Genomic DNA, 25,597 nt, shown 5'->3' on the forward strand with positions numbered 1-25,597 from the left:
ACTATTTGTATAGAGAACAAAAACAATTGCAGATTATTGGTACACCCCCCCCTAAATGCCCAACTAAATTATAGTTGAAGACGACAAATGGGGGCAATCTTACTTAAGGTTCTAATACAGGTTGGGTTCTACATAACCCTAAAAAAATGAACCGCCATCTTGGCAGAAATCCAAGAACCTGTGTTGGCCATCTACAGTGAAAAAGTGCCACGAGATATACATCTACAAGAATTTTATCATTGATCCTTGGCAATATTATTTGCTGTTAAGATCAGCTATCAGTACTCAGTACTAAGTATGTAGTCAACTCAATCTAATGCCACATACGATAGAACACTAGAACTCCTTAACTCACTGGCATGCAATAATCCCCTATCACCCTTACCCTCAACCTTCAACCTTCAACAAGCCACTACTCAAAGCTCTTTGCTGTCAGCCTTCTTTCTCTACGAGTCAAGCTTACTAATTACAGATGTTGTATAAGTCAAGTAACTTGGCATTGTTTTGTGAACTTAAAGAAGTCTCACCATTCAGATGGTTCAAACAGTGGATACTTGTCATTTGATAATGGTCACCTGTATATTAAAAGAAATGTCGTTTTGAAGCAAAAGATATCCTTCTGTACGCACATATATTTTGCACATCAATAGTTTTAAGAAGCTAAAGAAAATATGAACAACTAGTATAAAATTCATCCACGGTCACCTGCTTTGATACAGATAAGAGGAAACTGAATAACCTTACCGCTGTGGTGCAGTTGTGCTTTCCTTCGTTTAGACTGGGCATTCTGCCATTTCTTTCTTTGAGACAAGTTTGCTCTTTGGCTCCAACTTTAACTTGTGCAAGAACTTGAAATTTGGATCTCTCATTCGCACTTGTATGTCCTTGAAGAATTGCATGCTTAACTTCTTGGGTCTTTCCTGTCTAAGTTCAGAATACTCCAGTCTAGAGATGATATATATTGTCAAAAGTTACTAAATAAGAATGTCCATATCAGTCATCACCTCCCACCCGTAGGTATACCTCCCATCAGGCCCCTTTTTCAGTTCCATATAAGAACTGCAAGCTCCTTGCTTGTTTACCAGGGATGGTTCTTTTGGTACATTTTCATCTTTCAACCACTGAGATTGTTTTATATTTGGGTTTTACCTCAAACTCAAATAATATGTCTATGTATGCATCACTACTCATTTGGATAAACTTCAGTAGGAATATCATCATTATCGTCACATTCACTTCTGGCCCACAGTATCTTCTCCTCACCGTCGTCAGACCATATGCTTATTACCCTATCAGTCTATCACCAACAATAAGGTGAGAGTGTTCTTTCACCTTTTGCTTGACTCTCTTGATCTCTTCTTTCTAGATACTTTTTTTCCTTCTTTATCACTGTCATCTCTTGATCTCATTGTCATCCATTTCCTTCTCCCGGATTTCCAAAGTTTCTTGTTGCCTGGTTTTCCATTGCCAAAGACATTATAGTTATGTCCATCACGGGCATAGGATCAAGAGACGAGCGTTTAGAAAATAAAACATTAGATACTCACCAAGCCCAGATGAAACAAATTATACTACAAATTGGAAAGACAAACTAAATGAACAACCAACATATAAGCATTATGGGCGTGAGTTACGATGGTAGATACACTATACTTTTTATATATAGAAAATTGAACTCATTCCATATAGTTAAACTGAAAGTTGCATCCTGCAGGTAGTAAGGTGTAACTTAAGTTACATTAGTGTGTAAATCAACGGTACAGGCAGTTCGAGTGAAGTTGAAATTGTCGCATGTCCGAGGATATCTAGTCATCTAGTGTGAAGTTTCAACTTTGAATTCACAGGCCCTATACGCAATCCATAGTGCTTCCTGTGTCAACTCCAGTTAATATATGTGTTCTAGGTCACTAGGTGGCTGTTTGTTCATGTCACGTAAAAAGTAACGATTATATTTGTGCAAAGTGTATAGCACAATGATTTGTTTTCCGAGTAGGTCCTGAATGTTGATCAGTAAACAGAACCTTTGTGATCAGAAGTTTGATACTTTCCAATTACAGATCGATAAGGATGGACCTCATTATCTAGTAAAGCACTACAGAGCAGTATATCAAGTGATGTAGAATTGGATACCAATTACATACGTTAGTTTCCAACAATTAAGTGCACTGAAGTCTTAGAAAATTAACTCAACGGAGATATACATCCGAATGCGTTTACTCTCAAATAGGACGTCATACTCATCCTACATTCCTACGTGTGGCCCAGTATATCCTATGTACTGTCCACTAACCGTAGTATGGTGTTCTAATTTCTACTAACTCAAATGACTCATGTAACATATGACCATAGTTTGGCCTCCTCCGGTCGATCTTCTATGGTAGTATTATCTTACGCCATACCTGGAAATCTGGAAATAGGGTTGGTTAAACTCATTCCACTAATCAAGTCCCCTTCAAATCCTTCAATGATCAGTAAGATGAACCCTAGCAAAATCCAACTGGGAGTTGATGGGCTTTAGCCTGTTTACAAGCAGCATTTCCAAAACCTCACCCTCACCCTCACCCTCACACTCAACACAGACTAAAATTTCAGTTTCATACACTTACATCTTTTTTTCTGTCAGTAATTTCTTCAAAGATAAATGCATCTACTCACACCAATTAGGTAACAATAAATTTTCTATTTAAACACATCTAACGAAGAGAGAGCTTACCTTGAGCAATGTGCCAAGAGTTCACAATGATTTAATCCTCAAAATGTGAAGAAATGAGATATACTGAAACCCCAACCTGAAAACTCAATTGAGTTTAAAGTCAAAACCAAAGTCATTTGAACGTTAAATTAGACTTTGTTCATAGCTAAATGAGATGGTTTTATACCTTGGGAAGACTGGTATTGATAGTTTCAAGGAGCTAATGAATGCATAAAAAAGTGGCGAAAGAACCTTTGAACCATTTTTCAAACGAAACTTGTCCACCACGCCACCACACTACATCACTGACCGAACATATCTCACACCTTTGCAGCGTCTTAAAATTGCACCAACCACCCACCAAATGCTCACAATCCACAAAGCATTCTTATTACTCTTAGAAATTCTGTTAATGCATATGATTTCATGATTTTATTGAGACTATGCTATGGAGGTTTGTTGAGTTGCTGCAAGAACATGCTAATACACAATTTCCAGTGACTGGTCGGAAAGCCACATTCAAAGGGAGAATGGGCTACAATCTTACAACTCTACCATAATAGATTATAGATGTTCACTTAATCCATTAAGCAAAAATAAATATGAGAAAACCCGTTGCTCTCTGATTTTATTGTTCACCACGATCCAGAAAAGCATTTGGCTTTCTACCCGTCATCGAACATTGCAAGTTCGGTTCACATTGGGTTAGAAAATTCTTGAGCTAAAATGAAGGGCTGGCACAAAATATCAGGTCTTAATTATGAAAAACGCTTGCACTGGCAGACATTTCCTTTCATTATATCCAATTACTTGCAAACAAACATACAATTAAGAAACATAACCTTAAGAACATGTTTATGAAAGGGCGTCACTCACCATAACAGAACAAAAACAGAAGAAAAAGGACTGTATCATATGAAAAGGACTGTATCCCATCAAAAGCTAAATCAAATAAGCAACCTCACATGCTTAATTAAAAAAGGCACTTTAAAACTTGACATGAAAAGTGCTCAATATCCCATCAAAATTAAAAGACGTCTGCAAAATGGCAGCAAAGGCCTAGTCTCAGAACTATCTAATTTCATAAGGGAAACTTCAATCAACGACCAACACCCCAAACCCTGATTGCACCATCAGTGTAGCCTGTGAACAAAGTGCTTCCATCAGAGCTCCAGCTCAAGCTGGTACAGTACAGCATCTGCAAGAGGGAATTAAATAATGGTTACTGAGCAGGAAAAAAAATGACATAGATGCACAATAATGAAAATAACTAAATGATGGAACAAACATCCAAAATGAAAGCCAAGAACAACTTGAAAGAGACCAACGAACTATTGCAACCTCCATTGCGAGGTGATACAAGTTAAAATGAGAAGAAATGAAACAAAAGTGAGCAAGCACAAGTACAAAACCCTGAAAGCACAATATCAAACAAAGCAAATTATTACACATACCAGACTATGTGATCACAGATATATCTCAAAAATCACAACTTCTTGAATAAACACCATGATTTTAATATCAACCTTATATCAACTCAAGATATAAGATGGTTCACAAGCAGAAAAACGGTTCAAAGGATATAAGAATAAACACTATACTTTTGCTTTGACTAGTGCTCAAAGATGTTATTGGCATCTTTAACTACAGGTGTCAGCACAAATGATTGGCACATTCAGAATAAGAATAACAATTGCAAACAATTTAAATGCTATAATACTTTCGCAATCCCTCAGAGATACAAGCATAAAACTTGTATCAAGGTGTCGAAATTAACAATATAGCAAAGGAACTCCAAGAAAGTAGAAAACTAATTTCACTCTTAAATGATGTTTGAGATTGAAACAAAGAAGAAAGAAAAAGATTGATGAATACAGCCAGGGTCTGCAAACCAGCTTCCAGTGCCTACAAAGCGCGTGAAAGGCAAAACAAGAAAAAGACGAGCAATATACAAAAATGACAGACAGTAAAAATGCACCAAAACGTGAAGTCATTGTTGCTTTTGTTTGGTTCCCTTTTCAATATTCTATATTTCAAAGTCGATAGCTTCGTAGACATAGTCACATACCCACAAGAAATTCATAAATACTCTCAGCAACTTAAGAAAACTCTCATAAGCCTATATTTTTTTATATCAATAGAAGTTAAATTCCCTTTCATCTAAAGTGTACCAAAAGAAACATTGATAGTATGAAAGTACAATTTAACATAAAAAGTTGTTATTCCCCAACGTCCAAATACAGCATTAAATAGTCCGCATTGGATAGCGAGGGGAACATTACTCTAGCTTCACCTAACAAGTTCCCACATGAGATCAACTCATCATGCACGCAATTTAAGAAGTGAAGCCATTTAAAAATGTACAAGTATACATTACAAGTTATATTTCCGAAAGATCCTGTAATCAGAGACAACCTTTACAAAAAAAAACAAGAACAATGTCGTAGTCGTAGGAACATTCAATATTCTGGTCAGCATTTAACTAGTACGCGCTAAAGGCACATCAATGTCAAGATGCTTGTCTTGTCATGTTAGCATGCAAGAAATGAAACTATTAATCTGGTTACTGTAGATTTGAGGCCTTTCAATAAACTACTGGCTTCAACTTAGCAAATTTCATGTTTTTCTTGAACAGGACAAGACAAATGTCCTTGTTGCAAACATTGACAATCCAATAGGCCATGAATTTGGCTCGTGTGCAAACCTTCAGTCAAATTCTGCATAACTAGTTCAGGTAAGGCTTAGGGTTCTTATTTGTCAAATTTTAGTATCATTGACTTTCACGACTTACCTGGTAAGGTAAACAATTGACAAAATAAAAGTGGCAACAACTAAAGATTGTAATGGTGCAAACGATTCCAATATGACTATGTAACTCATGGGTCCATGTTTACATGCCTCAGAGACTGAAGCAATGACTTCAAACAATTATCAATCATTAATGCAAACATAAAGTCAATCTATAGTTATCTAGACACTACATCTATACCATCACATTCGTTTATAAATCCACACACCAAAATGTGACAAGCAGATGCGTAGATAGATTATCGGCAAAATAATGAAATAAAGACAAACAATAAATCCAAAGTAAATATAAAGTGTCATATTCTCTAGTCATAACAACGCGTTCAACATTCATCTAATAATCTATATACCCAATTAAAATGATAAATATTTTACATAAGCATCAAAAAAATGATAACCAGATTAAAGTACAAGATACATTATAACCAAAATCAATCCAAACAATGACCACAAATCCATCTAGCACACAATTGTGGTAACTCATACAACTAAAGCAGGAATTTAGCACATAATCAGTAGTATCATATTAACATGCAAGAAATCTAATCAGTAATCTGGTTAATGTTGATTTAAGGACTTTCAACAATTTATTTATCTCATTGTGTCTTCTACAACATTACAAGAAAAACGCCCTCGTTCCATAAGGTTTTTATCCAACCATACAAAAATCATACATTAAAATTTTTCACAACGAAATCTAAAGGGCTCGTGCACTAGGCTTCAGTATATTTTAGCATAGCAAGTTCTGTAATGCCTAAGGTGCTTGTTTGGCATGCTTCAACAGCACATACTTCTCAGTAGTGTGTGTCAGGTATACATGGATGGATAATCAAGAAAACTAATTGACAAGACACGAGTGGCAACAACTAGGACATGTCAAAATGATGCCAATGTGATTCTGTAGCACATGAGTCGATATATCCTTAACCTAGATTTGTACCATCTTCAAACAAGTATGTCTCATTGCTCTAAACATCTAAAGTCAATTTATATTTTTCCAACTCAATCGACAACAGAAATAGCATTGGAATTTATCAGACAACATCTATACTCAACCCTACTTATTGCAAAATGATACATATTCTACATAAGCCATCCAACAATTAAAGACCATTTCATAAAAAGTACAGTTCTAAATCAAACTAGTCCACATTATGACCAAGCACCCAACTGGCATGTTATTACAATAATCAATACAACTAAATCAGACAAGTAGATGTGTGTAATCTATTATCGATGAAATATTAGTTAAACACTAATAATGTCACTGCACAGTTCTATATCCCCTTATAAAAACAACAATACCATCGATAGTCATTTGATAGCATATTGACTCAAAAATACCTCAACAGTTCTATATCCCCTTATACAAAACAACAATACCATTGATAGTCATTTGATAGCATGCTGACTCAAAAATACCTACTAAAAATGATATGTATTCTACCCAATTATTAAACATGCCAAACACCCATCTAGCATGTAATTAACAGTATCAATACAAGTAAACCAGAAAAGAAAACACCATATATAAATCACATGCCAGAGATAAATTAATGAACAAGTAAAGTATTTATACCAATTTTTTTCCAAGAATTAAGATGTCTAGACGTTTATCTAGTACTCTAAAGGCACATTAATGTTAAATTGTTTGCCTCATCATTCATGCTAGGATGCAAGATATGCAATTATTATTCTGGAAACTGTTAAGTTAAACCCTTTCAAAAATTTACTGATTTCTACTTAGAATCTCATATCGTTTCTTAAACAATACAAGAGAAAATGTCCTTGATGCATACATTGCCCATCCAATTATCAAAATAGTAGCATATTCTCTAGAGATAACTAAAAATGATACATATCATACTTGAAACATCAAAAGTAAAACACGCATTATAACAAAAAAAATCATTCCAAACAGTATATATCACAGAAGCACCAAAAATAAGTAAAGAGTAAATATACCGAATTCTTTCCAGGTGGGGGTGACTCAACAGGAGGCTTCAAATCCTGAACAATACTCTTACTCTCGAGATCCCAAATCTTGACACACTGCTCCGTGGCAGCACATAGCCAATACCTATTTGGACTAAAACACAAAGCATGTATAATAGCACCAGCATCAAGTGAATACAATTTCTTACCCTCAGCTAAATCCCAAAGCAAAGTAACCCCATCTTTCCCACCACTAGCACACAAAGAACCATCCGGTGAAACCGCAACGGTATTAACATACCCAGCATGTCCAGCCAATGTACACCTCAGTTTACAATTCGTCAAGTTCCAAACTTTAACAGTCTTATCCCAAGAACCCGAAACAATAGTAGGTTGGAATGTATTAGGACTAAATCTAACACAACTAACCCAATTAGTATGACTATCACCATCCTGAATAGTATACTTACACTCACCCAAAGTATTCCACAACTTAATAGTCCTGTCCCGTGATGCTGACACAATCTGACGGTTATCAATGCTAAAAGCAACAGATAAAACATCTTTAGTGTGCCCAACAAAACGACGAGTTGTTACACCAGTGTTAATGTCCCATAAACGGAGTTCACCATCCCAAGAACCAGATAAAGCAAATTGACCATCAGATGAAAGAACAACATCTTGGACAAAATGGGAGTGACCTGTTAAACGACGTTTGGGTACACCGTAAGATTCAGTGTCTTGGTTGAGAGTCCATACTAGGATTGATTTGTCACGTGAGGAGGAGACTATCATGTCGGAGTTGTCGATCGGTGTGGCTATTGCTGTTACTATGTCTGTGTGTCCTTTCATTGTGCCGCGGAGGTGGATTTGTTCGGCCATTTTTTTTGTTTTGTTGGGGGAATGAAAATGTAAAATGAGAGAGGAGAAACCCTAATTGGTTTTTTTGAGTTTTTATAGTGGGACTGTGTTGTTAGGGTTTTTGGTTTGTTTCTCTTAAGTGGGCTGGGTTTCATTGGGCTGGGCCTAATATTAGCCTGGACTATGGTATATATAAAGTTATAGAAAAAAAGACCTATGATATACCCAATTTAAACCAACTTTTTCATTATATAATTTTAGTGGAGTCATTGACACCTTTGTGTTTTTTATATTTTATATGTTTTTTTATTTGATTTATGTTGATCAATAAACTAAGTAATGAGACTATGATTGCATTTTGGTGATTGTTAGATATGCTTTTCATTTTCATTTCACTTCAATGTGCATTTAGCTAATAGTTATTTGTGGCATGTGTTATAGATTACCTATGGTTAGGGCAGGGAATCGGGTCAGGTAGACCCAAATCCGACCCGACCCGATTACCAAATACATCGGGTTCGAGTGTATTTTCATATTGGTTTATTTATTCGAGTCGGTTTGGATTCGGTATGTCGGGTTCGGATAAAAAATTTGGACTTTTTTTTTTTATTATTTTTTAATATTATCCGATTGGGTCGGTCGGGTTCAGATATTAAATTTCGATTTTATTCGGATTCGGGTTCGAATATTATAAAACTATTTGGGTTCGGATTCGGATATACCATATCTCCCTGCCATACTTATGGGAATGGAAAATCATATTCATAATTATCACCCGATTAGTTTTGATTAATCCCTGACCGATTATTAGGCCTAATCGCTATGCACTCCTTAACTGATTAGCTACCGCTTAACGCTTAAACTGCACAGCCCCGAGTACACATCTGTCTCCCATTCTAATTAATCTACACTAGCATTAGTGCACGTGCCCTGCACGTGGATGTTAAAAAAGACTTTCTAAAGGAAATGTGATGACAAATGCATTGGATTCCCTGATAGCAATAATTATTACATACATGTGTCCCATTAATGCATTTAATATGGAAATTGTAAAAAGGGGTCTTATGAAAGAAGCAGTTATTTCAATAAGAAAACATATTGACTACAAAATATAATAACATGGTTAAATGTTTTTATTGAATTTAAAACATTTATACGTTAAACAATTAACATATATTTGTTTAGGGCTAGACCCCTAAAGTCGGTTTCCATAGTAGTAGTAAAACACAAATAATTACTGTTAACATTAAAACTTAATTTTACTGCATCTCCAAGCTCGCTTTCATCAATATCAAATGTGTTGCTCATAGTTGTAACTGTTGTTGAAGATAAAAAATTTACCAACAGTTAAATAAATTAATCATATGTTAGTTTGATGACAATACGAACAATTATGAAGTATAACAAATAAAAGAATCAGCAAATAACATTATATAATAAGCAATTTGAATTGTAAGAAAATGAATTACATTAAGTGGTTGGAACAAATTCAACATATTTCCCATTGGCACATAAATTTGAGTCCCGCGAGTGATAATAACTTGGTAGATATATTGAAGGTTTTGGTTTTTTTTTTTAAAAACTTTAAAATTGTTTTTTTAATCAAAGATTGACTTTTTTTTTTCTTGACCAGTACAAATATATATATAACTTTGTCATGATATATATTAGAAGAAGTTGTACATATTTCAACTATATATGGTTATCTTTTAAAAAAAACGAAATAGTATTGGAAAGAATGTATAGAAAATCAAATTTATTTAAATATATATTAAAAAATAATATATGTTGTGTTGTTAAAATGATTCAACATGGCAAAGATATACCACATATATCTATATTGGTTACATCGTGTTTCAATATATTAATTACGATGATTTCAGACTGTCATAAAAGATATTACATTAAACGACTGGAACAAATAAGTCATCTGATTTGTTATTGTTATAATAATTAGTATTATTATGGTTATTATGAAAATTATTATTTTCTAAATTACAATGTCCGTTTTTTTTTTTAAATTTTTTTTGTAGCTTTATCCTTTAAATCAGGTCACTATTAAGTAAAAAAAAAAAAAATCAAAGGTCATGATGACCTGAAATGGAAAATGTGTGAAGAAGACAACGAACAGAAGGATAATACATTTAAGGAAAAAAATGATTAAAATAAGAGTAAAAGTTTTAAGAGAAGAATTACCTTAGGGGGGTTGGTGGTTGGAATCCAGGAGATGCGAGAGAGATGAATAATGTTGTTGAGTCGCTTTCTTAAGAAATCAGAAAAGAAAGAGATAAGGTTAATATATAAAAGTTAGTCCGTCAGTTGGAGACAAAGGGACCCGTTTTTTTTTGTCTAAGTGCGTGCGGACTGTTTAATATATCGTGCGAAAACTTAATATAAAATTTTTGAAGGAAACGCTTTAGATTAAATCTACTTACGTAAAGCTGATGGGATGTTGGATATTAAGGGTGGTCGACCTAATGTATGTTATATGTCCACATAGTATAATAATATAATTGGACGGTTTAGATTCAACTATATTTCATGAGACGTGTCAAATAGCTACATATTCATCCAAGGAGCAGAAATAAAGAACTTTTCATTTCTTTTAAATGCATTATAAAAGGGTAACCACAACTTTTCTTAGCAATTATTTCTTTATATATATATTTTTTGTGGCAGACACTTTCTCTTAGGTTGATAAGTTTAACAGAAATGGGTGGAGCTTCTATTCAAATATTTGTAGCACCGAAGGTCTTTTAGACAACTTCATTTAAAACTTCATTTTTATAACTCTTTTGTTAATAAATTAGACACAAATCTTAATTGACCTAACAACTAAATGGAGTCAATCATTAAAGACGACATCATGATATGGATTAAATTATGATCTTTGTTTTTTTGGTTATTTTTTATTTAGATTTGCCAACTGTGTGAGCAAGAAGGCCACACAACTCAAATTTGCCTTTACCTTAATCAAAGATGTAGGGAGGAAAACTGCAGAGGTGTTATGTATTTGGTTAAATGTTGGGATCGGTCAGGAAAAGTTGTTGAAAGGTGGCTTAAATGTGATTGGATTGGATGTTTTAGTAAAGAGATGCAATTTACTGCTTGTAACCAACCAATGTTGTCAAATGAAAAGAGCATCACCCATGTTGTCAGTTGTGATGTTTGTGGTAATGAATGTTGTTGTCATATTGACCATCCTATGTGAGGTTTTTTTCATGTAAGATGTAATGTCAGTGCTATATGTATTTTTTGAAGGACTATGTAAGTGTTAAATAAAAGTTTTTATTTGGTTCTGACATATTTATATATATTACAGACAATATTCAAAAACATAAATGCACACTATTAAAATGTGGCATAACTTCAATATTACACATACAATAAGAATCTTAGAGAAAACAACTGGAAACTTTTACTCTGAGGTATGATTAGATTATGAAGGGTCAGGCGGACGATTATAACGGGGAGGATGTGGAAGAAAAGTTGTAACAATAGTGTGAAGTTGTTCTATATGTTGGAGAATTTGTTGCTGAAGGGCTCCTTGGTGCTCAAAAATTTGTCTTTGGCTCTCCAAAATTTGTGAGTGGTTCTCTAAGAACTGCGAGTAGTTCTCCAAAAAGTGTTCTTGTTCTTCATCAAACACTATGATACGTTGTTGTAAATCTATTAACTGTTCATGCATAAATCCTTGCCGGGCATACATTGCTTTGATACACTCGTGAAGATTATGGATCCCTTCCATGGGATCAATTGTGTTTTGCAGGACATCTTCAGCGAAGTAATCTATTTGGACCGGGGGTGAGATATGGATTATCTGCCTGTTTGGAGCCATTGAGAACTAAGGTTTGCTATGAGGAAGACTAATGAGACTGGATGAGGAATATAATTATTGTATGTAGAAAAATAAAAGGGTGCGTTTTTTATAGTGGCAAAGAAATATTAAAATATGAAAACATAATTAAAATGGTGGGGGCTCTGTAATTTTTTTAAATTATATTTAGAAGCATAGGTGGGTCTAAAGGAAAATTTGGTTTGTCAAGTAGATAGAGGAGGTTACTTTCATAATCTAGTTTTAAACCACGTGATATGCGTGTAACAGACGCTAATTTATTCAGTAGCTGTAAGTTATCTCAATCAAGCAATTTGCAAATTCTTTATTATTTCATTCTAATGTACGTTTTTGTATGTACCAGATCGAGGGAATAACATATACATTTCTGCATAGAAAAAAAAAATTATAGAAAACTTTAAAAACCTCAGACAATGAGCTCAACTATTTTTCTTAAATTACAAAACAAATCTACAAATGGGCAAAACAGTTTGACCACTATCGATTTGAGTAATTGGCTGTCAATGACATAAATTCGAATAGTAGATAGAACTGACTCTTCAAACTATACATTAAGGTAATGATAATCTATGATGTGGAAGACATCAACGACCATCACAGTTGTAACGACAGAAAGGAAATCTCACTAAGCATTTGTCATCGGCAACGTAGAAATTATAATTTGTGGAGCATTGTGGAGCAGTTCCTGGCAGCAAGTTAATAACAAAAAGTAAAACAAAAGACAGTTAAACAAATTCATAACTAACTGTAAGTGTATTATTCGTGCTATAAAAATATCATGAATCTAATATGTAGCAATCAATTTGAGAGCACAATGAGTTACATGTCCGAAGCGGTAAAAAAACACAGAAAAGGGTCTATCGACTAACCTTTTCAGTAAAGCAAGGTATTGTTGTAGAAGAAACATTTGCAATAGTCTCATTGAGGTTGATTTCTTTGTTATCACTTCTGCATTAAAACAAACATAACGCATTATAAGTTATTGACACGTTATACAAAGATTAAATTAGTATTAAGTAGTATACAATACATCATCAGAGTAAACTAACTTTTAACTATAGTCTATGACATGATATAAAATTAAAAAAATTGTTAAAAAAAAAAAAAAAAACCCAAAAAAAAAAAGAGAAGTTATTAACTGTGATTGAATAAGCAATAAAATGGATTTAAAAAATTATAACAATAAAACATAGAAAAAAGGAATTAAATCATGATAAGTTTGACAATACTAAGAAAACAATTAAGTATTAAGTGTTTACATCAAGGTAATTAAAATTTAATCAAACTGTTAAAATCCAATCATATATGATTATCCAATAACTTAATCGTAAATGTTTTCTTAATTGGTAAACTTAAGAAAATAGAAACTTGTGGAGTCAATGGTTATGGTGGGGATTTTTTTTTCTCACGGTGTGAAATTAGATATTAAATAACTTTCGGTTGGAGTTGCAATATTTAATATAAAAAAGTTTACAAAAAAAATATAAAACAAATTGGAAAAATCAAACATTTTTTTTTTTTTTTTTGAGTAGAAGAGATCAACATAGTAGGTTTAATATTGATGTTGCAACTGCAATAAGAGGTGTAGGGTTAGTCGTTGGTTATGTTTCACCTTTTGCTTTTGTTATTATATATTCACACTTTAAAAACATTTATCTCAACTGCATTCTTCAAACAAAATTGCCTAATGGCAACAACATCACTTTTCTTTGTTTTCCAACCTAATCTGTTAGCAAACTCTGTCATCTGTTTCTGCTGAGCTTCTGTAAATTTGCTTCTAAATCTCTTACTCTTAACACTCTTAGAACCACCACTGATACAAATTTCTTTTCCCATATGATTACCAGGTACATTTGACAATCGATTTTGATTAAATTTACTCGAACCAAAAAATTTCTGCTGATGAAAATTCCGATGACACGCACAGGCTGCACATTTAAGTGATAAATGTTTATTCACAACAGTTGCACTAAGTGAAGTCATATGCATATATTGGCAACAACCATCATTAGCATATCCACCAATTGAATCAGCATGATTTTTCATACACTCTCTATAACTCACACCAGTTTGCTTTGGATTTATGTACGATTTATTTTTGTTTGATTCGGTTTTTGTTTGAATAAATGAAAGAACTCTTACGTTTTCAAATGCTTCGTGCATCTTTTCTAAAGAAAAAAAACTTTTTTTTAGGACAATGAAAAGCTCTTATGATGATGCAATGATATTTACAAATTTTATAGTGGAGCTTGTATAGTATTTTCAAAGTAATGACATGTACATACTTGTATGTTTCAATATAGGTTTTATGGTTTTAAAATAATAGTACAGTAGTATGTACGCAAAAAGTAATTGTAATTAAGTGGACCCATGCATAATGTTTTTATTTAATGATAAATGTAGTGATTTTTTAAACTATTTTGCCAATGGGGTTAACTTTAACAATGATGTAATCCTCGAGCCCATCATGAACGACTTACAGATTTTTTTTTTTTTTTAATGTGGCGGCACAACATTGGAACTTCGGGTTTGAAAAAGTGTCGAGGAAGATATTATGGGTAACTGAAGTGGGTCTTATCTCATCAATGTTTTGGAAGTTGGGCCTTACAAAGTGGTCATAGTAACTGTAATGCCGTTATTGAACCTATTTAATTGGGCCAATTGGTTTGCAAAGGTGAACTGCTCAACCTAATCATATGCGATGGAGTATATATAGTTGTTTTCTAGAGTTTCATTTTATTTATTTAAAAAATTGTGTTTTTTTTTTCTTTTCTTTTACTTTAAAAACCACAAAGATTCTTTAAGAACCTTGCAAGTTTCTTTAAACATATAAATATTCCCTTCTTTGTCTTTAACAGTTGGTGATATATATAAACAAATTATTACCTTTTTCATTTAGAACAGTTGTACTAAGTGAAGTCATATGTATATATAGGCAACAAACATCATTAGCATATTTACGAATTGAAGTAGCATGAATTTTCATACACTCTTTATAACTCACAGCAGTTTGCTTTGGATTTATGGACAATTTATTTTTGTTTGCATAAATGGAAGGACTCTAAAGTTATCAAATACTTCATGCATCTTTTATAAAGAAAAAAAAAATACTTTTTTGAGTACAATGAATAGCTCTTATGATGATGAAATGATGTTTGGTAAATTTTATAGTGGAGCTTGTATTGTCTTTTAAAAGTAATCACATGTCCATACTTGTATGTCTTAATACAGGTTTTATATTTTTTAAAATTACAGTATAGTAGGATGTATGTTAAAAGGAATTGTAATTGATGGGACCTATGCGTAATTTTTTTATTTATAATTAATGTAGGATCATTTTTGACTATTTTGCGAATAGGGTTCACTCTGACAATGATGGAATCCTCGAGCCCATCGCAATGATTTCTGTATGTTTTTTTTTTTTTTTTAATGTGGCAGACAACATTGGAACTCGGGTTTGAAAATGTGTCAACAGATATTATATGTAACAGTGGTGGGCCTTATCTAATTAAATGTTTTGGGAGTTGGGTGTTATTCAATATTCTAAGTAACTGTAGTTCCTTTGTTGTACACATTCTATTGGGTCAATTGATTTGTAAAAGAGAATTGCTCAACTTAATGATATGTAATGGAGTATATATAGTGGTTTTGTAGATTTTTCATTTAATTTATTTTAAAAATTATGTTTTTCTCTTCCTTTTGCTTTTATTTTAAAAACACACAGATTCTTTAAGAAACTTGCGAGTTTCCTTAGACATACATATATTCTCTTTTTGGTCTTTAATAGCTGGTGATTGTTTTTTTTTTTTTTTTTTCTAATATATATAAATTTTTTTTGTTTAAACATTTCTTATTACTATATATGATGAAATACTGTTTCGCAAAGATGACTAAGAAGGAGCCAAATAAGAAGGGCAAAAGAAAAACATATAATGGGGACAATGGTTACGTTAAGGTAATGGAAGGGTATATACTGAAAAATAAACTGTTAAAGAGTTCTTTAAGCGATTATAATATGAGAAAGAGAGAAAGGGCCTGAGTTGAAGGATGTGTAAGAGGTTATTTTTTTTTATTGCTTCTTCTTTAAATAGGCTATGTTGGGCTATTTTATGTTAGGCATGTTAATTGTCAAGTTTAAGAGTTATGCCAGGACTTTTATACATAAGATTTTTAAAATATGTTTAAAATAACCCTCAAGAGGGAAAAAAACGTTAAAAAAAAAAGTCGGAAGAGACAAAGGGAGAAAGAGACATTAAACTGCTATATAATTGTTTGATGGCTTTTTTTTTTTTTTTTTTTGTTATGGGAGAAGGCAAGGGTGAAGCTGCTGAGGAGCATATGAAGCGCAAGGCTATGGAAGAGTCTTTAACACACGTTAAACGTGTCCATGCTACCGGCCGGGATTGTCTAAGCAGTACAAGTGTCTCAGAACCAAACAAAAGTCAGGAATGGCCGTCACTTAGTTCTAGAGATGGGGCTGTTCGGGAAGGAAACAATGATGATGTCATTTTGCGACTTACAAATGTTCAAAATGGATTAACTTCTGTAAGTTTTTTTTTTTAATTTTAATTTTATTTAGTTATTTTTTTGTTAGATTTATAAAGTCAAATGTTTTATATAGGTTCAATCACTTCTTGATAATGTGGCACGTTAGTATCAAGAATATTTAGACGTATAGAACGGTCGGATTGTTAGTTTAGTAGCTGACGATGAAAGGTTGGATATTGGAACCCATGTTGTCAGCAGTGTTAAGAAAGAAACTGAGGGAGCAGCAACACAGAAGGGTGCAATCACCGGTTTGGAAGAGACAAAGCAACATATAGTTCAGATAGAAAGAGCGCTTACTCAGTATCATTTGCGTGTTGAGGAGCTAGAGGAAGATCAGATGACTCTGAAGGATATGATAGAGGCCCAAGAGTTTGATCTCCGATGGTCCCATGGAAATCGCCAGCGAAATGAAGAGCAGATTGACATGTTGGAGACAACGATATGTAGTTTAGAAGAGAAAATAGTACGGTTGCAGTTGAACAGGGAGGATATGTGGGAGGCTCCTTAAGGCTTGGCCCCAGTGATTGCAAATGGAAAATATTGTTTAAAATTATGTTTGTAGTTGGTATACATATATTGATATATATGTTTTTTTGCTTGATATATATATATATTGTGTTATTTTATAATATTGAAGTATGGTAGGCATAATGCGAGTTGTTTCTGACTTTTTTTTTATATGCTTAATCGATAAGTTACCAATTTTGTTTTTTTCAACTTGTTGATAAATGGACATTTTTTTTTCAATTGATATTTTATATATTATGAATTACACTTGTTAAATAATCAAAATAACTTTTTTTAATGCATGGTTTTTTCTCACCAACAAATGGACCTCATTGTATGCTAAGTCAAGACTAAACTATAATTTTTTTTTATTGGTTAAAATTTTGCATCCTTTTAAATTTTTTAAAAAAAATTAAAGTTTGCAATAATAAGATAGGAATTACCATCCAAGTAGTTTTCTTTAACTTAATCAAGCGGGAAAGTCAACTTTTAAAGTCGAAGGGATGATTGCGAGGAAGTCGAAGGGATGCTTGGGAGGAATTTAAAAACATCTCTATTAAAAAATATTGAAAAACAAAAAAAAATACATGTTAATTCTCAGGTTCCAAATGATCGACCCGATTTGATAGTCAGGATTTTCCGTGCCAAGTTCGAAGAGTTGAAAAATGATATATTCGTTAAAGGAATCCTTGGAAAAGTGGTTGCACATGTTCATGTAGTTGAATTCCAAAAAAGAGGGTTGCCTTATGCACACATCCTTCTAATCCTTGATGAGGCCGACAAGTTAACAACTGCAGATGCTTACGACAAAATTGTTAGAGTAGAAATTCCAGACCCGACTATTGAGCCAGAACTATATGAGATTGTAGTTAAACACATGATTCATGGCCCGTGCGGTAATGTTAATCCTAACTGTGTCTACATGCGAGATCAAAAGTGTACAAAAAATTTCCCAAAACAATTCATTCCAACAACTAATGAAGGAAGCGATTCTTATGCTACATATATGAGGCGGGACAACAACGCTTTTGTAACTGTTAAGAATCATGGTCGGCATTATCGTGTTGATAATCGTTGGGTTGTTCCTTATAATCCATGGTTATTGAAAAAGTACAATTGTCATATCAATGTTGAAATATGCTCGAGTATTAAAAGTGTCAAGTATTTGTACAAGTATATTTACAAGGGGTCAGACCGAGTAGCGATGGAAGTGACGTTGACAAATAAAGATGAACATGATGAAATAAAGCAGTATGTAGATGGCCGTTGGATTTGCCCGCAAGAAGCCCTTTGGAGAATCTTTGAATTTCCACTAAGTCAAATATACCCGTCGGTTTATTCTTTGCAAGTACACTTGCAAAATATGCATGAAATAACTTATCAAGGTAACCACCTTGAGGATGTTTTGGTGATGATAGGAACTCTCGCGACGATGTTAACAGAATTTTTCCGGTGAATAGCATTGGCGTTTGCTGCTAGACAATATCTTTATCATGAAATTTCGAGCATTATGTGTGGGATAAGTCGACTAAGCATTGGCAATCAAGAACCGCATTTAATCGGGTCATTGGAAGACTATTTGCGTTTCCCCTATGGAAGGTGAGCGATTTTACTTGAGGGAGGCTTTGAACCATGTTAGAGGCCCAATATCATATGAACATATCTTAACTGTTGGATCTAATATATACCCTACATTCAAAGAGGCTGCTGAGGAGTTGGGGTTGCTCGAAAAAGACAATGATGTTCGCCAATGTTTGCTTGAAGCATCAAGAATGCAGATGCCAAGTTCTCTACGGAAATTATTTGTTACAATTCTGGTTTATTGTAATCCTATCAGAGTACGTGATTTGTGGAATGAATTTAATAGCTGTATGGCCCAAGATTACGCCTTAGGGAGTTCTAACACAACCTATGTGACAAATCGTTTACTAAGTGAACTTAAGTTGTTGTTGGAGCAATATGGACAGACAATTTTATATTATGATTTACCTCAGATGAGTGTTGACAAAGTTGACCAAGATGATATATCAAGTTTGGTCACAGAGGAACTTTCTATTCTGTTACTTCGAAGATCTTTTTCTATCGGTCGCCTTTAACCATGAACGAAGATTGCTTTTGACCAGATTCTTAGTTACGCGGTAGCGAGAGGAATGGTGGTGTGTGCCGTTGATGGGCACGGGGGGGACAGTAAAACCTACTTATATAAGTCTATTTTAGCAAAACTCCGAGAGCAACGGACGATTGCTATTGCAAATGCCTACATCGGGAATCACCGCTATCATGATGCCCGGAGGTCGCATGACCTACTCTAGATTCAAGATTCCAATTCCAATTACATCCACTTCCACTTGCAAAATAAGCAAAGTCGGCGGTTTAGGGACTTTGTTACGGGCAGCGAAAGCATACCGATATGGGATGAGGCTACCATGGCACATCGTTATGCGTTTGAAGCATTTGAGAAAACTTTGAGAGACATTACAAACAAAGTGATTTACCATTTGGAGGGAAAGTTTTTGTAATGGGTGGAGATTTTCGCCAGTGTTGCCGATTGTTTCTCGTGGTTCAAGGGAACAAACTATTGATGCATGCATAACAAGTTCTCCACTTTGGGAGAAAGTTAATGTGTTACGCCTGAGGAAAATATCGGGCTAAAAATGACCGCCTTTTGCAGAGTTTCTCATGGCCATCGGCGATGGGATTGACCAATTATTTGTGAGGATGACATCATTGAGCGCCAAAAGATATTGTCATTCCGTGGGAGAATGAGCATTCACGTCTTAAGCTTATAAATGAAATATTTCGGGATTAGATAAAAATGTTGGTAACAAAGACTACATGATCAGTAGGGTGATAGTAACTCCTAAGAATGATACTGTACAATTGTTGAATGATGAAATAATTGCCCGATTTCCCGGTGAAGAAGTCACATATTACTCTTTTGATTCAGTTCAAAATGATTCTCGTGGTCTATATCAGCAAGAATATCTCAATTCAATTTGTCCCAGTGGTATACCTCCTCACAAATTGAAACTAAAGTTGGGGGCTCCCGTTATACTGACGAGAAATCTGAATCCTAAAAATGGCCTATGTAATATGTAGAGGATTCGACACGCATGTAATCGATGCAGATATTGTGACTGGAAATTCCGTAGGTGATCGAGTTTTATTGCCCCGCATTCCGCTGTGCCCTTCTCAGGATGCAAAGTTGCCATTCGAAATGACTAGGAAACAATTCCCTATCAAGTTAAGTTTTGCTCTTACAATAAACAAATCACAAGGTCAAACCATTCCACATGTTGGGGTCTATTTGTTTGATCATGTTTTCTCACACGGCCAACTCTTTGTTGCTTTATCAAGAGGAGTATCATAGACGACAACGAAAGTTTTAGTTAAAACAGGAACAATCAAGGGTCTTCCTGGAACTTACACTAGAAATGTCGTCTACAACGACATTCTAGCTTCTTGTAGTGTTTAGTTACAAGTAGTGTGTTTTACTATTGTTCACTTCAATATTAATTTTAAAGCGTATATATTATTTTGTGTAAAATGCTTAATTTATATGACGACCAAGTCTCATTATTATACAATATAAACTCAAAATCCATTTCCAAACATCCCTTCAATTTTTCATGTCTACGTTGTGCAGTCTTTAACCCAACAAAGAAGGTTAACTATGTGTATTCATTGTTGTGTACAATTTAAACATTTTTTTTCCTTTGGTCTTCATATGATTTAAATCGTTTTTATTTAACTCAACGCTTTTATCCTTGCAGTTTATTATAAAAGTGATTCAAAAAAAGTTAAGAGACTTTTCAGCACTTATCAGCAATTGGAAATGGCTTACAAGGATACTTTGTATAATGCATATGATGTGCTTCATGTCTAAATAGCTTAGCGTAATAAACCAGCTACAATATAAAAGAAGATTGTAAAAACTTTATCTTATAAGGTATGCAACTATTTTTTTACTTGGACAGTTTTAAAACTTTTCAAGTTTAGCTATCGGAGACCCATCATTCATAAACAGCACAGATCCTAATAAATTAAATTAAATTGATTGAGGGATGAGGTTGTTAAAATGATTACCCATACTTGATGGGTTGACTCTCTTATACTTAAAATAAAGTTATAAAATAATATACATTGGTGATACGTTGACATTAAAAAAAAAATGTCTGTCTTATTCAATATAATTTACAAGCATACTAGAGCATGTAAATGTCTGCAAGTAGATGTATTTAACTTAAGTAAAGCCAACGTGGGCAAGTAAATGTCAGCATGTAAAATATCAATTATTGTGACATACGATCATCTTAGCCCAAACCTATTCCACACTTCTATTATACCACACTAGAATTGGGGATGGTTAATTTTTTTTCAATATAAAATTGGTCGGTCACGTATTGGCTATTAAATTATTATTCTTACGCGTACCTTATTATTGCTGACAGGACGCAAATTTGGGCTTCTTTCGTACATATTCAAATTTTGTTATCACCAAATGAGCATTGAGCAATAGTTAAACCAAGTTACAGAAATGCACATAGCCGTTATACATTTAAATGTTTCTTTCCTCTTAGGTAAATTTTTTAATACGGTGTTTCATCTACGCTTGATAAGCATACTAGATTAGACTTAATTTTAAAAAAAAAATCAATAATGTATAGTGACTATATATTTATTTTAAAACTATTATGGTCTTTTCCTTATTTAAAATATCAGAATAGGTATATAGATTAGATTACCTACCGTTGGTCATGCACAAGCTTATATATCCTGTTTACTCATTCTTTTAAATTCTTTATAAAATTTAAAAATTAATAAGCTAAAAAAAGAACATGTTCAATTGATAACCTAAATCTTTTTCCTCAAACAAAATCTCATATAAAAAATATTCATTTTACTTTATTTTCCACAGTAAATTATCATTTTCGTCACTAACCCACTTAATCATGCTATGTGGTCGTAATAAAATTGTAGGGGAGCGAAGAAAAGTTTAAAATATTAAATTAATAAGTTGCATAGTTAGGTTGAGAACTCTTACCCGCCCATTGTTATCACAGGCGGGACTTAAGTTTACATATATGCAATATATATCTAAACCTTGACGCTGACAGAAAAACGTTGTTGAATAGTTTGCACAGTGTAAAGAGACATCACTGTCCATCTCACATGAAACTATTGTTCTCTTTGTCAAATGAATTTATCGTCATCCATATTTATTATAAACACTTGATAAATGATGCCCCCCGCTCAATCATGGTTATAGGCAATGATAAGGGAAACAAAACAAAGTTAAAACTATAAAATTAGTCGGTAGCATAGTAAGGGCGGGGTCGTACAGCTCTGAACTACACATTGTTATTACTGGGGGACTTAAATCTACATAGCTACAGTACATATTTGTCTATTTGGGATCGACTACCAAAAAAAATGTTAAAAAAAGTGACCACAATGTCAACAAACGCCCGTGTTCATGACACATCAAATAATTTTCTTCTATATCACACGAAATTATTGTCGACCAAATATACCATCCAGAATTAATACAATCCAACACTGCTAAATCATGCCAAAAGACAATGATAAGATGGTAGGAGACGGAAAAAATGTTGAATAAACCAAATTGGTCGGTCGCATCGTGATGGTGGGGTCGAATTACTCTGAGCCGCCCATTATTATCACGGGCGAGATCTAAATTTACATATCTACAACACATATTTAGATGTTGATGTAATTTGAGAATAAATTTATTATTAAAAAAAATATTAGCACTTCGTCGCTCACAACCCCACTCAACCATGATTAGAGTCAATAATTAGGGAGACAAAAAAAAGTTAAAAAATATAAAATTAGTTGATTGCATCATAAGGACAGGACCGAGCAGGTATGAGCTGCACATTCTTAGGACATGCATGCCTTAACTTTACATAACTACAACACACGTCTATATTTTGCGGTTGGCAACAAAAAAGGTGTTGAAAAGTTGCCACCATGTCAAGGGCCATCAGTGTCCATCACTCATTAAATATTGTTTCCCTGTACGACACCAAATTATTGTTTATTAAATATACCATGTACAATTGACACAACAGAACCCCACTCATTCAAGGTAAGAGACAATAATAATACTATTAAGGAACAAAACAAAAGCTAAAAAAACAAATTGGTTGGTTGCATATTAAGGTTGGTATCGATCAGCTCTGGACCACCGATTATTATGACGAGCGAGACTTAAATTTACATATTTCCAACACATATTTAAATCTTAACGTAAGTAACCAACAAATTCATTAGGCAATGATAAGGGGAACAAAACGAAGCTAAACTACAAAATTAGTCGGTAGTATAGTAAGGGCGGGGGCGTATAGTTCTGAACGGGGGCCTTAAATCTACATATCTACAGTACATATTTGTCTATTTGGGTTCAACTACAAAAAAAAAGTTAAAAAAAGTGGCCACAATGTTGACAGACGTTCGTGTTCGTGACACATTAAATAATGTTTTTCTATATCACACGAAATTATTGTTGACCAAATATACCATCCAGAATTGATACAATCCAAACCCGCTCAATCATCCCAAAAGACAATGATAAGATAGTAGGAGAGGGAAAAAAATGTTGAATAAACCAAATTGGTCGGTCGCATCGTGATGGTGGGGTCGAATAACTCTGAGCCGCCCATTGTTATCACGGGCGAGATCTAAATTTACATATCTACAACACATATTTAGATGTTGATGTAACTTGAGAATAAATTTATTATTTAAAAAAACATTAGCACTTCGTAGCTCACAACCCCACTCAACCATTGTCACTAAGTTTGGCATTTTTTTGAAAAAAACGCGTTTAAAACCCGAGATATTGGCAAGGCGTCTGGTTCCAGTTTAAAACCCGGGTTTTTCAAAAAAACCCGTTTTAAACACGTTTTAAACTTAAAAAACGTTTAAAACCCGAGATTTTGAAAATCTCTCGTTTAAAACTTTTTTTTTTTTTTTTTTTAATCTAAAAGAAAACACGAAGAAGAAAAAGGGGTTTTGGAGTTTACCTTTTTAAAGAGTGAGTGTTAGATTGACTTATTGAGACAGTTTTATTTTGTTTTGGACTATTAATAATTAATTATAAATTTTAAAGTTATTAACTTATTTGTAGAACTTGATTATGCCATTGTGGTTGGTAATTAGTAGTATCTTATTTAGAGTCGTGTTTTAGTACTGAATCTAAAACTTATAGTATTTGGATGAGTAATGATAATTTGATACTTTCATGTATTTGAATTTTCTTTCATTTGTATTATTTTTATTTTTATTTTATGTGTCAATTCTTTTTTCCACTCTTATACGTATTATACATTTTAAACCCGTTTTACCGTTTTAAACCCGTTTTTTATATCCCACGTTTTTTAACGTTTTTTTTTTTTTCCTGAGACGTTCCGTTTAAAACACGAACTAAGTTTTTTTCAAATACACCGTTTTAAACCCGTACCGTACTTGATTTTCATTTTTTTTTTATATGAAGTATTTTTGAAATATGTTGTATCACCTTACTCTTCACTCTCTCTTCACTGTAGCTTTTTCTCCCACTCTTCTTTCTCCTCTCTTTCTTCTTTTCTCTTCCTCTCTCTTTCTCTTTATACCCTATCCACTCTCCACAAGTTGTCCACCTGTCCTTCCATCTCATGGTTTTCCCTCCTCCACACATACGCTCCACGTCCGCTGTTTAGGTATCCGCGGCCATGATATCCTACTCCCCGACAACCTTTGTTATCTTGCTCCCAGGACAATTCACTGCTGACTCTCTTCCCTTCCACAAATTAGGCCACTATAGATGCCCCTTCTCGAGTCTGCAGCCTTCACACAGGCCGGGGATCGAGAATTCTGGCCTTCGCAGTTCATCTGTATCTTGTTTCCTTTCTTGCTCCCGTCATCCGCGTGCATACGCAGCTGCGGGAAATCATGTCGCGCATCTTTTCAGTGCCTTCGTTTATTGAGCCCACACGTGTCGCATTTCTGGAGGTTCATTTATCGGCTTTTTGATTTATGCAATCCGGCTTTTACCCTTTTGCCCCTCCCCCTATCTCAAATCCCGCTCGATCATTCTTCTTCTCACCATTTCATCTCTCATTGCACTCTTGCGTGTCTTGTTCGTCTGCTTTCTCTCGGTTAGTGTATCTTCCCCGTGATTGCTTCGGTGCATATCCTCTCGATCCGTTGGCAACCAAATTCAAATTGGTTTTCGCTATTCCTTTTCCCTTGTAATTTGCAACTACTTCTCGAATTTTCTTCCTTCTTTGAATTTGTTCCACTCCCTCCTCCCTTCCCTGATGTTGGAATCCCGCTCTGGTGACTATTCCTCTTCCCGGTTCACTAGGGTAGCGTGCCCTCCTCCC

The 25,597-nt window shown here is 34.0% G+C and overlaps 2 protein-coding genes, 1 long non-coding RNA gene, 1 other non-coding gene and 1 pseudogene across 4 annotated transcripts; 2 read left to right on the forward strand and 3 right to left on the reverse strand.

The window, feature by feature from the left end:
- Nucleotides 1-379: 379 nt before the first annotated feature.
- On the reverse strand, nt 380-1,477 carry LOC147479228 (uncharacterized; annotated as a pseudogene).
- Nucleotides 1,478-3,469: 1,992 nt separating this feature from the next.
- On the reverse strand, nt 3,470-8,437 carry LOC147479229 (small ribosomal subunit protein RACK1-like). Its single transcript, XM_086575727.1, has 2 exons — nt 7,466-8,437; nt 3,470-3,890 (listed from the first exon to the last, which is right to left on the reverse strand). Exons 1-2 carry the CDS (start codon nt 8,315-8,317, stop codon nt 3,792-3,794), a joined length of 951 nt encoding a protein of 316 aa, XP_086431853.1. The 5' UTR covers nt 8,318-8,437; the 3' UTR covers nt 3,470-3,791.
- Nucleotides 4,907-5,044, reverse strand: LOC147479230 (small nucleolar RNA snoR136). The gene has a single exon (XR_015207157.1). It is a non-coding gene; the product is annotated as a small nucleolar RNA snoR136 (small nucleolar RNA).
- Nucleotides 8,438-10,914: 2,477 nt separating the features above from the next.
- Nucleotides 10,915-11,598, forward strand: LOC147479231 (uncharacterized). The gene is made up of 2 exons (XR_015206702.1): nt 10,915-11,047; nt 11,214-11,598. It is a non-coding gene; the product is annotated as an uncharacterized LOC147479231 (long non-coding RNA).
- Nucleotides 11,599-17,733: 6,135 nt separating this feature from the next.
- LOC147479232 (uncharacterized) lies at nt 17,734-18,663 on the forward strand. The gene has a single exon (XM_086576431.1). The coding sequence runs from the start codon at nt 17,734-17,736 to the stop codon at nt 18,661-18,663; it is 930 nt and encodes a 309-aa protein (XP_086432557.1).
- Nucleotides 18,664-25,597: the final 6,934 nt, after the last annotated feature.

This window comes from Coptis chinensis, chromosome 8 (assembly GCF_015680905.1).
Source record: "Coptis chinensis isolate HL-2020 chromosome 8, ASM1568090v1, whole genome shotgun sequence".
NCBI classification, from domain to species: Eukaryota; Viridiplantae; Streptophyta; class Magnoliopsida; order Ranunculales; family Ranunculaceae; genus Coptis; species Coptis chinensis.